The sequence below is a fragment of the Serinus canaria genome, chromosome 8, assembly GCF_022539315.1.
Source record: "Serinus canaria isolate serCan28SL12 chromosome 8, serCan2020, whole genome shotgun sequence".
In the NCBI taxonomy this organism is placed as follows: domain Eukaryota; kingdom Metazoa; phylum Chordata; class Aves; order Passeriformes; family Fringillidae; genus Serinus; species Serinus canaria.
The window spans coordinates 13,884,094-13,897,948 of NC_066322.1; the positions used below are offsets into that span (position 1 = coordinate 13,884,094).

Below are 13,855 nucleotides of genomic sequence, written 5' to 3' on the forward strand. Positions count from 1 at the left end.
GAACAATTCCTGCAGCCTTGGGGAAAGAATGCTGCCAGAAGAGGCAGGGTATCACATACATTGTCCTGGCAGAATATATGCAGTTTGTGATCCATAAGATTAGCACTTCTGCTCTCCACTCTCTCCACTTTAAAGCACATAAAATAAAGCCTTTTTCTGATAAGCATTTCCTTCCAGAGCTAAAGCACTCAAAGTGTTTCACATGATAAATATATAAAGAGAGCTATCATCAACTTGAAAGTCACAATACCGCTTGAAAATGTGTAGCTGTAGCTATTTATGATGGGTGGCAGCAAAAGGGGGGGAGGAAAAAAAAAAACCTCTTTCCTGGCAGCCCGCTTACTTTCTACGTTTTTTTTTTTTTTTCCTATAGTCTGGTGAGCCGTGTAAAAACAGTCACTGAACAGGCGGCAAGTGCGAGTTTCCTCCCGTCGGCCGCCGGGGTGCAGGCCCGGGCGGGTGTCCTCGGGGATGCTCAGGGCGCGGGGCGGACGCAGCCGCAGGGCCGCGGCCCGCGCGGCCTCCCGGGGTCACCTTGGGCAGAGCGGCCTCGCCCCCGCTTCGGCCGCTGCCCCGCGGGCGGGCCGGGCCGGGCCGGGCCTGCCCTGCGGCAGCGGGGGCGCTCCGGGGCCGCCGCCCGCCGGGCCGGGGGTGCGGAGAGTGCCGAGACCCCGCGGGCGACGGCCGCGGGCACCCACCGCCCCCGCTTCCCCGAGCCGCTGCCGGGCGGGGGGCGCCGCTCTGGGCTCCCCCAGCCCCTGCCCCGGTCCAGCCCCCGCCCGAGGCGGCGGCAGCAGCCCGGCCGTGGTCGGCTGCGCCCCCGCGGGCGGCGCAGCGGGAGGAGGCGCCGCCCCGGCCGTCATTTCCGCCGAGTGCGGGGCGGGGGAGGGGGCAGAGCGCTCGCCTCCTCCTCCGCGGCGGCCGGAGACACAGAGACCCAGAGCGGGGCCAGGGCAGCTCCGCCGCCGCTGCCGCCGCCGCGCCCGCGGGCCGCGCCGCCCCGCCAGCCGAGCCCGGCCCGGCCCCCGCCCGGCATCCCTCCCGCCCCCCGCCCCGGCCCGGCCATGGGGAACGCAGCCACCGCCAAGAAGGGCAACGAGATCGAGAGCGGTGAGTGAGAGGGACGCGCCGCCGCCGCCGCCTCCGCCCGGCTCCGTTCCCGGAGGAGGGCTTGGGGCCGGGCCTGGCGCGCCCGCCCCGCGTCGCTGCCGCCGCAGGCCCCGCGGCCTCGGGCCGAGCCCTCCACCCCTACAGGCCCGGCCGCGGCCTGCGCGGCGTCGCGGGGAGTTCGCCCGATCCCGGCCCCGCCGCGGGGCTCAGCGGGCTGTCGGGAAACCAGCAGGACAAACCCGCCCGCGGCCGCCGGGCCGAGGCCGCCGCCGGGCCGCGCGTGCGGCTGTCCCGCAGCAGGTGTCCGTCCCCGGTGGAGGAGGAGCCGGCGGCGGGGCCGCGGTGTCGGCGGGCAGGTGTCGGCGCCTCCGCCAGCCTTCATCCTCGCCCCGGCCCGCTCGCTTTCTCCACCCCCGAACACACCCTGCCGGCGGGGGAGGCCGCCCGCCCGCCGCGCTCCGTCTGCGGCGGGAGGGTTTTTATCCCGCTGCGGGGAATGTAGGTCAGAAACTCCCGTGTTCGCCGGGATCGTGCAGCCCCGGTGACCCCGCGGCCGTGGCCGCGCCCCGCGGCGCAGCCCCAGCCCCAGCCCCGCGGCGTGTTTACATCGCTCGGGAGCGCCCTGGGAGAGCCCACGGTACAGCGTTGCTCTCCCGAGCCCTGAGTAAAATGGAAGACAAAAGCATTGATCTGAACTCGTCATGGCAGGGAGCTTTTTGTTGGTGTTTCTGTTCGTTTGTTTGCTTTGTTTTTGTTGTTTTCTTTTTTTTTACCCCTCTGAGTATTTCAGCATAACTTTGAACATTATAAAGTCTATTCAGTTTTTGGAAAGAAAACCCTAGATTTTATTTTTTTGCATGTTGACCGACTTACTTCGTTTCTAGTGAAAAACTTTGGGTATGTTTGTGATGGATATGAGTAAAGACAAGATGTAGTGAGCAGGCAGTTGTGCAAGCTCAGTGTTGTGACAACAATACCCTTTGTTACTGGAAAATCCTAGAGCATTGAAATGGAAATAACTTTAAACGTGGAAGTTGAGGGGGCTTGTTGGTTTGGTTTTGGGGTTTTTTTTTTTGTTGTTGTCGTTGTTGTGCTGGGTTGTTTTTGTTGTTGTTGTTGTTGTTATTTTGGGGTTTTTTAGTGTGTGTTCTTTTTGTGTATTTACTATTGAAGTCTGGGGTAGAACTAGGTAACCCGATTTGCATAGGCCGGGTCCTGACCACACAGCATTCCTCTGGCTTCCCAGGGATCTGCAGTGGGTGCTTCCAGCTGTGGGAGAAGGGGCTCTGGCTGACCTACCCAGTTCTGATTGTTGGTTTCACCTTTCAGTTCTTGTGTCTTAGCTCACTATTATTTTAGACTTCACAATCCAAATCTGTTATGAGTATTTGACCATTATTGTTTAGTGGTTTTATTTTTTACTTGAGTGCATCAATTTTGATGGGAAGTATTTTAGCCTAACTATAAAGATACATATGGAGAGGGTGGATTGTTTGAAGTACTTCAGATGACAAAACACTGCATTTGGTACTTTATGGTAACTGTACTGCTGTTAGTTTGTGCAGTTAAATAACACTACAACACACAGTGTTTACTTTCATTTTAATGAATTCTCATATTATAAAATACAGTAATTTTTAGGTTGCAGGACTTTGCTTCAGAACCCCTCTCTCCCTTTGTTAGTGTTTAAAAATGAAATGCTGCTAGAACCATCAAGCTCAGATGTTTAATACTCAGTATATTTAACAGCAAAATTCTGTAATGATACAACTCCTGTAACTAGGAGAAAAAAATGGTCATCATTGACATACTGCTGGGAAAGACCTAGATTCACTTACCATGGAAAATTGATAAGATATTGATATTATACAGCTGATTCATTATTAGAAACAATATTTCATTCACTATCAGTGAATGTTGATTGTCATCTATTCATATGATACGTGGCAACCAAAAACTAAAGAAATATAAAATGAGATGGAGCTTTAATATTTCTGAATTATTTATTCACATTATTGAACCAGTTTTCTAGTTTTGCATGTTAAGTGTCCTCAGCAGCATGTATTCCAGATTACAGGACACTGAAAATGAAGCTGTTTGAAGGGCTAACAGAAGAATATCCAGCTTGAAATTCTAAAGGTGATGTTATGCCTTGATTCATGCATAGGGCTTATGGAATTGTGTGGATCAAGGGCATGCTAAGGTCCCTGGAGGAACAATGAAGGGTAACGCAGCTTCCCCTGATAACTATACTTACTAGTTCATGAAATGTAATTTGAGACCTCTTGCAGTGTCTATGGCCAGTACAGTAAATGCTGTTCACCCAGCTATGGCCCTGACATCCTTCTCATTTATTGTAGCTTTCCATTTATAGTCAAATGTCTTTAGTACTTGTTACTTCACTTAGGCAGTGAAGTGGAATAATACCATGAGTATGTGAACACCAGCAGCAGATGAGAGGAAATGTTTTGGAGTATTTCTGGGCTGAAGTTGCAGGTGAATGAAATCTGAGTTGTGGTGGTTTCTTAAGCTTGGTCGCCACAGGAGTGAATTGGGCTTGTGTAGCAGGGAGGGTAAGATACATTGTGTATACAGAAGATGGGAGGAAAGCTTCAATGTAATCTGCTAGGGGGTTATTTCTGTGGCCTGCTGTTCCACGTTCTCTAGTATGCATTGGGTTTTGACTTGGAGAACCGAGTTGTCCTTTGGTAATGAGAAGCATCAGGGTTCTGGCTCCATTTTAAACTTTGTTTTAAATGTTTTCCACAGCAACCTACAAATTCTGAGGGCCTTTTAGAATAGTAATATAAGTATCTTTCATTTGAAATCTGGAGAGACACAATTATCAGTTGTCATAAAATTTACTCTGATTCCACATCCTAATATTAATTTAATTATTGTCTTTGTTATTTGTTGGGTTTTTTCAGCTACTCCATTTACAGTAGTTGAGAACCTAGAAGTTTTGCAACCTGGAAGTTAAAAATATCAACATGTAGTAAATTTCATTTTTTAAAAAAGGCCACAGGGAGTCCTCCTTAACTTGTTGCAATTAGTGTGGGAAAATATTAGTTTTATTATTATTCATTATCTTGGAATTATTTGTGGAAGTAGCATGAAACATAACTACAGCACATCTGAGGTTTAAAAAAGGTCACGTAACTTTTTAGTTCAGCAAGTGAATCTGTTACTTTCAAAATCGTTATTAATTTTACACAAAACAGGACAGTTTTAACTTTACTAGAACTGCTTTCTAAACTAGAATGAATGTCAGATCTGCAAAACTATATACTTTCTACAAAGTTTTGTGTGTTTTATTTCAGATGACACAATAATACAGATTCTTAAAGTAATTATGATGTATGGCTCTGAATTATTTGCCCTATTAGATAAGCAATGGAATGTCATACATGCTAGCAAGAGGTTTGGCTATAAATTAATAGTAATTCCACATGTAGTTTTGTTTGTGGTTTTTGTTGAGTTGTTTCCCCCATTCCCCCCCGCCCCAGATTCAAGAGTACTTCGGCGTGATGTTGTCTGTATCTTTGTAACCACCAAACTGCCTGAGAGACCAGGTGAATTCAGTGCACTCTTAGGGACTGGAAGATTTGTAAACTTTCTCTTCTTTCAATAGATCTTGATGACGTGGGCTTGGCTTCTGCGTTTTATTTGCTGGGATTCACATAGTCTCTGCTACTTTTTCTGTGGCACTATGTGGTCACCAATTGCTCTTAAAATGTATTTTAAAAGGAAACTATACATGATTTTCAAAGCATAATTCTGTACATGTGTTTTCTTACCTGGTAGGCAGATCTCTGGTTCTATTAATCCAGCATGATTTTGCTAACTTTGATTTTTGTGGTCTTTAAATAGCCAAGTACAGCATGTGTGATGTGTATTCTGCATGTGAGTTTTGTGTTCATTCACTCCCACTTTTCCTCGAAGTGTTCCCTACAGTATCTTCAGTATGATAGAGTTCCCATTATACTCAATTCTTTGCTTTTGAACTCTTATAATTTGTAGAAAGCTTAAGCAGTGCTCCTTTGAAGTGTGCTTGACAAGAAGATGCAGCCTTCTACTTTTTCTTTTTCCAGTAGATTTTAACCTCCTCTGGGGACATTTCTTAAAAACTGAGGGTATTTTTTTTCAAATTTTTCATGTGTATTCACTGCTGGGTCATTCTGTTGTATTTTCTTGCTGAAGACCAAATGAGGCCACAAGTGTTTTTCTTGTTAAGACTAGATGAGGCAAGGCTTTATTTATCACTGCTGATCTTGGTTAAATTAAAACTTGGTGAAGTAGAGGTGGAAAGCTCTGTATCCATTGCCACCCCAAGGCAGCTGGTTCCCTGTCACTTTTCCAGAGGCTCTTGCTTGGTTGTTTTTGATCAGAGAGTGTCTTTTTTCTTTTGCTCATTATGTTTAGCACTCCAGATTTGAAATGGGTATCTTTTGGAGCCTTGTTCTTGGATCAGAACATCAGATAAAATATGTATTGTATAAAGAGTAATTAAAAATACATATTGGAGTGATGCTGGAATGGTCTGCATGAATAACATCTCTGAGCAATGTATGTAATGCTTCTTTCCCACTATGTTGGGATTGTATCACCTATTAATCAGGTAGGTTTCAGCAAATAGAAAATAAGAAATAGATGTAATTACTTGCTGAAGAAATACCTGAAAAATCCCTCTGCTGTAATCACCAGTGTAAGACTACAAGTATGCATTGTGTGAAGAGAGGCACCATTTGAAAATTCTGCTTTAATTAAACACAATGCTTATTCACAGCTTGGACTAGCAAAGAGAGAGGTTATCACTCATTAAAGATAGCCACGCGGTAGCATAACAAAAGGTCAGAAGGGCCTCCAAGTGATAAATTGATTTGTATTTAGCTGTTGTGGTTAGGCCTTTATTACAGGCTCAGACTACTTTGGAGACAGAGTATTTTAAATTACTTGGCATTCCCTCCTTGCTGGGTTTGTTTAGTGCTGTTCATCTACCCATCCACATTTGTAGAAGTGACATAATCAAAAGTAATATCTTGAATAATGCTGGGATTGGTCATATTCTTTCAAGTCACTATGTTCCTTAGCCTAATTAAGGCTCTGCTGTGCTGCAAAAATGAAGCCTCTCATTGGTACAGAGAGCAGAATATAAGGATGCAGCAGTGAGGGTGTGGTGTGGAGTGGAGGGCTCTGCTCCATTACATGCCAGGCTGGCAGGGAGTCCTCTACAGATAGTGAAAGTTCTCCTGGAACTGACACACCCCTCCTTTGGAAAGGCTTTTGGACGGCTGTCAGATTTTGTATTTTCCCTGCATCTTTTCTAGACATCATAAAGGACTTGTTTGTCCAGATGCCCTTTTTTTTTTTTTTCGAAACTACAGCAGTTGGTTTAATAAAGAATATTGTTTCTGCTATTGTTTCATGGCAGGTGAGTTCCAGATCTGATCTGATCTAGACTGGTTTGTTTTGTTTTATTTAATCAGTGCTTCTAGCATTTAAGCTTGCAAAGTTTTCAGTGTTAGGAACCTTGAGTCAGTGGGGATTTTCCTTATAAATTTGTAAAAATTAGGGCTAGAACTTGGTAAAAAGTCTACCCTGCAGTGCTGCTCTCAAGCTTTGTCTTTGTTTCAAGTGAAGGTGCTATTTCATAAGCATTTCTTTAATTTGCAGTCCTGCTTTTCTGTCCCCTGCTACTTATTTTCCTGCCTCTGTGCCCTCAAGTGCACAGAGTAACTATTTATGAGACAACAAGATGAACTGAATTTGAGATTGATCTAGGTTAAAAATAACCCTACAGAAAAGGCAAAGCAGAAGGGACTTTAGTTACCTGTACTTGGCTTCCTGATCCAGTTCACTGCAGCCAAACAAGCAGTTGTACCAGTGCAGGTGGGATATGGCACAGAGAAGAGAGTGGATAGCAGGCACTAAATAGGAGCTGCCTGACCTACTGCTGTTGCCAAAAAGAGCTGTGGTTTCAGGCTGTACTGCAAGTATTTTCCTACCATAAGCAGTTTCTCTGCTGTGAGGTAGAAGTGCTTCCTGGGAAATGGGAAAGAGAACAAAGTAGCAGTGGACCTCTGAGTAAGTAGTTGAAGTGGGGAGTATGTTGTCTTAGAGTTGCAAAACTAGAAGATAAAATTGCTTTCTTTCCAATTTTTGTTTTGTTTTTTTTTTAATTTGGTTGGTTTTTTTTACCTTCCCCTTCAATGGCTGGGAAAGGATTTAGACACATTTTATTTCTTTTTGTTATCCTGATGTTCAGGAGGACTAGTCATGAGCTAGGGCCCCATTTTGTTTGTACATATATACTTTCTTCTCTGAAACTCTTTTGGGAAATGAGGTAAATACTGACAGGAAATGAAAGGGAGACTGTTAGTTTGTGTAGCAGGAGAATTGGGATGCAGCAGTTTAGGGGGGGTGCTATGCAGGGAGCTATTGCCCTGCCTGTGGTGTTGGGATCAGCAGTGAACAGGAGTCTCTTCAGGGTTCATTTGAGCCTATCTTTGTCATCTCCCTTGCTCTTTCTTCCACATCTCAGCAGAATCACATCCACTAAGAGAAAGGTTTCACAAAACAGTTGAGTCCATCTGGTGACTTGCACTGTTGAAAAATCAGGTTTTATTCCTAGACCCTTCACAAGTCAGGACTCAAGTGTTTCTCCAATCCATTGTTAAGGTATTTTACATAGGCAGAAAACAATGCAGGTTGTATCTCTTTGGGTTATCCATAATTATTTTTACACACCAAATCAATTCACTGAGGTGTCAGTTGGCAAAAGACAGATTCAAAGGAACCTTTGAAAGCACCATTGGCAATGAAATGCTCAAGTGGCAAGAAAAAGGAGTCTATATATTTTTTAGCATTGAGCTCTTTAAGATCTCATTCTGCCAACTTCTTGAAAAAAATATTACTCCAAACTACCACTTTCTCATCTGCATTTGTTTATATAAGAAATTCAAGACTTCAGGTTTTTCGCGAGAGATGTTAGCACCTACCAGTTGGACATCTAGAGCTATAGGAAGGTAGAGAAAAAATAGAAACATTGCTTGCTTTTATCTCTACACTTGTCATATGGATGTTTAAGACAATAGTATTTTAGATGAGGATTTTTTTTTCTGTTTAAGAGTTTCATTTTGTAACTATTAGTTTTGTTTGGTTGTTCTTGGTTTTTTGTTTTTTGGTTTTTTTTTCCAATTTGCTCTTCAGAGGAAGAAATGTAACCAAGTTTTTATTTCTTCCATTAAATTACCTTCTGATTTTCCCTGCCCAGAAGGAAAAGGTGTTTGCTGGCTTCTGGTAGGATGAGTTTTGGTATGTGTTCCTTGTTAGATGTGTAGTAAGGGTTAGGCTAACTTCTTAGCATTATGGTATGCAGTAAAGGTGTGGAAACACCTTGGTGTTTGTTTTGTCTGGGTTTTTAAAGCCGCAGTTTTTGTGACTTCTGAATAAACAACCAGTTTCTCTAACTGACATGTCATCTGTGTGTAGTTTAGAGCAATAATTTTGGTTTTAGAAACACTTTTCAGTAAACAAGGAGGCATATATGTATGCTTTGCATGTAGGAGCTAAATGGGTATCCAGATTCTGAGAAAGCAAAAATCTTTTCTATGACATAGCCTGATGAGCATTCTGAGCCAAATCCTCCCCTTAGGAAGGGCTTGAAGAGGTGCTGTTCTACTTGCACTGACCTTTTTTCTTTAGAGAGATACAGTATTTCTGTGATAGACCAACTGTAAAGTAGCAAGGTATCTTACCGGTGTGTCCTTTAAAATTTTGCTAGCTGAGTGAATATATAAACTGCTAAGTGCTTTGTAAATGTAATTGTTAGTTTGTTATTCATCTGCCTCTTGTTAACTTGTATCCTTTTGCTAAAATACTGTACTATTTAAACAGAGGCCATCAGGAACTTTTTGTTTCTTTTGTTTCATTCAGGTTAAGCTGCTTCCAGGAAGTATGTGCTCATTAACATACTGCACTTGCTGCTAGCACTTGTCTGTAAACCCACAGACATCCACAGCTGCCATGTGGCTCAAGAAATTAAAACAAAGGAAAGTGCTTTTTTGGCAAGAAGGTGGAAACTTGAAAGAAAAGACTGTTACTTTGCCTGTGCCCAGAATCAGTTTGCTTTTCCTTCTCACAAAGTGACATAATTAAGGGTGTCTGTACTCTGCTACTTCAGTAGTTGCATTGTTACAGTGATTAAGGTTAGTTTTGATTACTATAACATTTGGCAGCTTGAAATTCTTTGTCTTGGGAAGCAAGCAGCAGTAACAGTTTTATTGTGTATGTGAATTCTGATTGTTAAGCATATGATAATCTAGCCTTACTTTGCACAGGGCAAAATTGTGATTTAACTGCACCAAAGTCTATCATTAGATAAAGTTTTTAACGCTAATTACCTATAGTCAAGCATTTTATTAACTGCTCCATAGATTATTGTGGAGGATGGAGATTTTGATCAGGATTTCTCATTGAAAAACAGGGTAGGTGGTGACAGAGAGAGAAAGCATTATGTAGCTAAAATCATGCCAAGCCCATTTGAAATATCATGGTATTTCCCTCTAACAGCTATGATGAAAGAAGATATGTTTTCATTAACTTGTTGAGGACTATTTTATATTGGGCAGCTTTGAAAAATTCAATGCCTCAGTTGTTTGTTTGTTCCTTGTGAAGACTTGTGTAGTGAGAAGCACACCCTGCAACTCCCAGCACTGGTCCTCTGCTTTGGGAACTACGGGTTAAGCATTCTAGGGCAGTAGAGTGCAACAGTGCATCGTGTGTTCAAGCTGGATTATCTCCATTGGCTGAAAAATCTGTGTTGCAGTGGAATGTGTGTAGTGAACTGAACTTCAGAGAGAAATTAGGTGCTAGATCTTTTAGCTTAGTATAATGGCTTCTATGAATAACAAATTGCAAAACAAGCAAGTTTTTAAATGTAAGTGTACAACAGCTTCATGGGATGTGGAATTGCCTGGGAGATTGAGGGTGTGTAGTGCTTTGTAGTGGTTGTTAGGGTGTTTCCTGGTTCTTTTGCAAATTGGCAATTTCTTTTTCCCTTGAATTTCTTGAGGATGATCAGATGCAAAACAGACACTAAAAAAATTAGACTACTTTTCACACAGATTGCACAAATATCTAATAAAGTTCAGTTTCTCTCTAAATTTGGTCTATTGTTATGACCTGCTTTCTTCCAAAAAGATTGCTCTTTTGATACTACCTATCTCATAATCCAACTGTTTGTTTAATATTCAAATGTAGAATTTATTTCATTTGTATATTAACTTGGGATTTTTTATATTGAACTCCAAGGTAGGACATTCTTGAACTTTAAAGAATGTGTTCAGAGTTTGGGGTTCTTCAATTTCAATTTGTTCTTAAGCAATTCTTACTGTCACGTGCTGGTGATGAACATCAAACACCTTGCATCTCAAGTGAACACTCAGGAAAAGGTTGGCAAGGATGGAATGATGTTCATGTGAAGAATTACTATGTAATTTCTATGTAAGTGACATCTCTTTTCTAGAATAGCTAGAGGGCATGATCTGTAAAACTATGTGGCATGGAGAGTGAGGAATGTCCTATGCTTGCTTCTTTTTTGCTTTTTTTAAGTAACTGCTTTGAGGCATTGCTTCTATTGGCTTCTTTCTTAGGAACAGATATAAATTTATTCCTAATAAAACATTAGAGCTCTCCTTGAGAATGAGAAACTGCAGAAAATGAGGGTGGAGGAAAAAACACACAACAGCTGGTAAAAGAAGGAACATGAGTTGAGAAATGTAAAAACAGTGAGACAGAGGGAACTCTGAACAGAATATGGTTTGGTCTTGTCCACATACTCCCATCCCAGAAAAGGGAGCTGATGGATGCTGGCCAGAGATGCTCTGCCTGAGGAGGTCAAAGTACCACAGTTGTCAGGACATCCTGGAAAGCTTCTTCCACCTGGTTGCGGCTTGGTCAGAGCAGTAGAGTCTTTGGTGAAGAGATCCTGCATCGTGTGGAGACTTAGAGAGGAAATGTATAAATGCAAAGATGAACTAAGAGCATCTTAAGAAGTTTTGGAGAAGCTAAAGTCTAGGTTGCCATTAATCCCACTTGGGCCATGGTATGCATGTGTTCCACCTTCTCCCAGAGGGAGCTAGCTTTCAGGACCCCAGGCAGAGCATTATGGATGTGCTCCTATCTTTTAATGTTTTTTTCCTAACTGGGCTCTGGATTTAGCCCAAAGTACAAGCTGATCCACCTGGCATCATGCCTCTCCTGATGGTAGGAGATCCCTCCCCTGCTGTCTAGGCAGGGCAAATGGCGAGAAAGTGATGTATGAGGGCATAATGGAATTTTCCAAGATGAGGTGTGAAGATGAGCAGGATGCCATGAAGCCTGCCGAAATACTGCATGTACGTGTATCTCACGGGACAACAGTCTTCTGCTGGGGTTATTCCTGCCTCAGTCTTGTAGTTGAGTTCAGAGGACATCCCTGACAACCTTCATGCCAGATGCCCGAGGATACATTCTGGAGTTTTGTTCTGCCAGAGGTGCCAGGTATACTTGGCACAGTGTATAGCCTCAGCCACTTCTTATGGGGTTTTAGGGAGTTGTTGGTTTCTTAGTTTGGTTTTTGTGTTTTTGTTTCTTTGGGGTTTTGTTTGTTTGGTTATTTTTTGTGAGGTTTTTTTTTGTTTCTTTGTTTCTTTTTTTTTTTTTTTGGTTGGTTGGTTTTTTTTAAATGGAAGGTGTCTCTAGAAGCTTGGTACTTTCAGGAGCTGAAATGGTATTAATTATTCACTTCAGAAGAGTGGATTTTTTTTAGTGGTGGTGGTTTTTGGGTTTTGTTTTGTGTTTTCTGCTTTTAAGCAGATGCTTGAAACTATGCAGTTTATTAAGGAAAAACATCTGCTAAGTAATTGACAGCAGAAATATAGAACAGTTTGGTCAAATAACTTGTTCTTTTCAACTATAAGACAGTGCTGTATGATGATTTCGTTGAATTTTCAAGCCAGTTATAGCCCCCATTACTTGTCACTGTTACTTTAAAGTGTTTTTTCAGCACCTATTTTAGAAGCAATTTTATAGTGTCTGCTGGGCAAGAGTCTTCAGAGTAGAACCTGATTTTTGCTGGTATGATATTTTTGAAAAAAAAACAAAACATGTTTCTCCTGTCTTCAGCTTGAAGTTTGAGGCTATAATTATGAGCCATTCTTCAACTTGCTGCTTATGCAGTACTTACATGACCAATTTTCCTTGGCAGTAAAGCTGACTTGAAAAATGCCTGCCCTTATCACCCCTGCTGCGCTGCTCATAGCTGCAATTCACTGCTCCTCCTGTGCTGATACAGCTGTTCAAGGACTGCTCTGTGTCTCCCCACAATGGTTAAGACCCTTGCTCCCACCTGGTGCTGCTGTTTTAACCCTTTGTTTTATGGACCCATCTTAAAACACCACCCCACCTTGTGTTGAGCTGATACAAAGGAGAAATCCAAAATGGGGAAATGGTGTTGCAAGTGGCTTTTGCCATTGAAGAAAATACAGGTTTCAGTGAAGGAAAGAAGAAAAATGCTGCTGTTGCATGGTGTCTATATCACCTTCTGGATATGTTCACATGAGATTGTTTTTAATTTGAGGGACTCTTTGGAGCCTTCCCTTGATCCAGAGGTGCTGCTGACTTTGTTGTGCTATGCATCACCATGCCATTCTCAAATACTATCTGCAAGAGTTGTCCCATTTTTTGCTTACAACTGAGACTAAAATAGTGTTTCTATCATTTTAGTTCTGTTAAATGTGATTACCCTCATGGTTGTCGGCATAACTTGTTTTGTCAAAGGTATCAAAAAGATCACCAGCCTTCCTCTTCATATTTTAATTGCTTCAGAATGTACTCAAGTATTTGTTTGGACAAATAAAACTGGAAGATGACCAAGGCTTGCACATTCCTTTTAGATATATCATGTGAGTAGGGAGTAGCAGGAGGAAGAAGAGTTGTACAGGATTGTGCAGCAGGACAATGCAATACCAAAGTTAACCTAAATGGTATGGTAAAGCTAGAGGTGTAAGCACTGGAAATTTAGTATGATCTTTGGCAAAGAAAATGAAGGCATCTCTTGCATTTATCTTTTCTGGAGTTGAGCTGAATTCTTGCTTAATGGTGAAGATACATCCCACAGAAAAGAAGTATTTTTAATTTAAAGTAAAAGTAAAGTTCATAGCTTTACTGTCCCTTCTTTCAAAAATAACTTGTGGTAGTTCTGCCTTTCTTTGTGTGAAAATAATTCCAAACAGAAAATAGTAGTTGGCTGGTTTTACACAGTTCTATTCACAACACTATAATTTTCTCCACCAACTAAATTGACTCATTCATTTCCACTAATACATACAAACTTTACTTGTTCTGCTGCCAGTCTAGTTGTTAGGAGGACTAGCCCAAGACACAGTGGCTGAGAAAACAGAGCTGTAGATGTTCAGTGTGGAAAGCGTGAAGGTGCAGTCCTGTCAAATGCAGTCCCTGCAGACTTGGACACAAATTTTTTACCGGGAGAATTGTCAGCTGCTGGAATGATCTCCCCAGAGAAGTGGACTCACCAACAGCAGGACACTTAATGTTCAGCTGAATAAAGTGCTGGGCCATCTTGTCTATGCCATGCTTTTGTCAAGAAAGGTTGGACCAGATGAGCCTTGAGGTCCCTTCCAACCTGGCGTTCTGTGATTCTCTGACGTGTTACAGAGAAGCTGATTAGCAGAGTATGTTAGTT

The 13,855-nt window shown here is 42.6% G+C and overlaps 1 protein-coding gene across 2 annotated transcripts in view; it reads left to right on the top strand.

The window, feature by feature from the left end:
- PRKACB (protein kinase cAMP-activated catalytic subunit beta) overlaps positions 1–13,855 on the top strand; it is a 71,472-nt gene that overhangs the window by 5,746 nt on the left and 51,871 nt on the right. Inside the window, exon 1 of one of the 2 annotated variants that reach the window (XM_030226431.2) lies at positions 258–1,110. The exons of the other annotated variant lie outside the window; for it this stretch is intronic. Within the exon in view, the coding sequence (XP_030082291.1) occupies positions 1,065–1,110 (46 nt within the window). The 5' untranslated portion in view covers positions 258–1,064. Of the gene's footprint in view, positions 1–257; positions 1,111–13,855 lie in introns of those variants that run through there. 2 annotated transcript variants of the gene reach the window in all.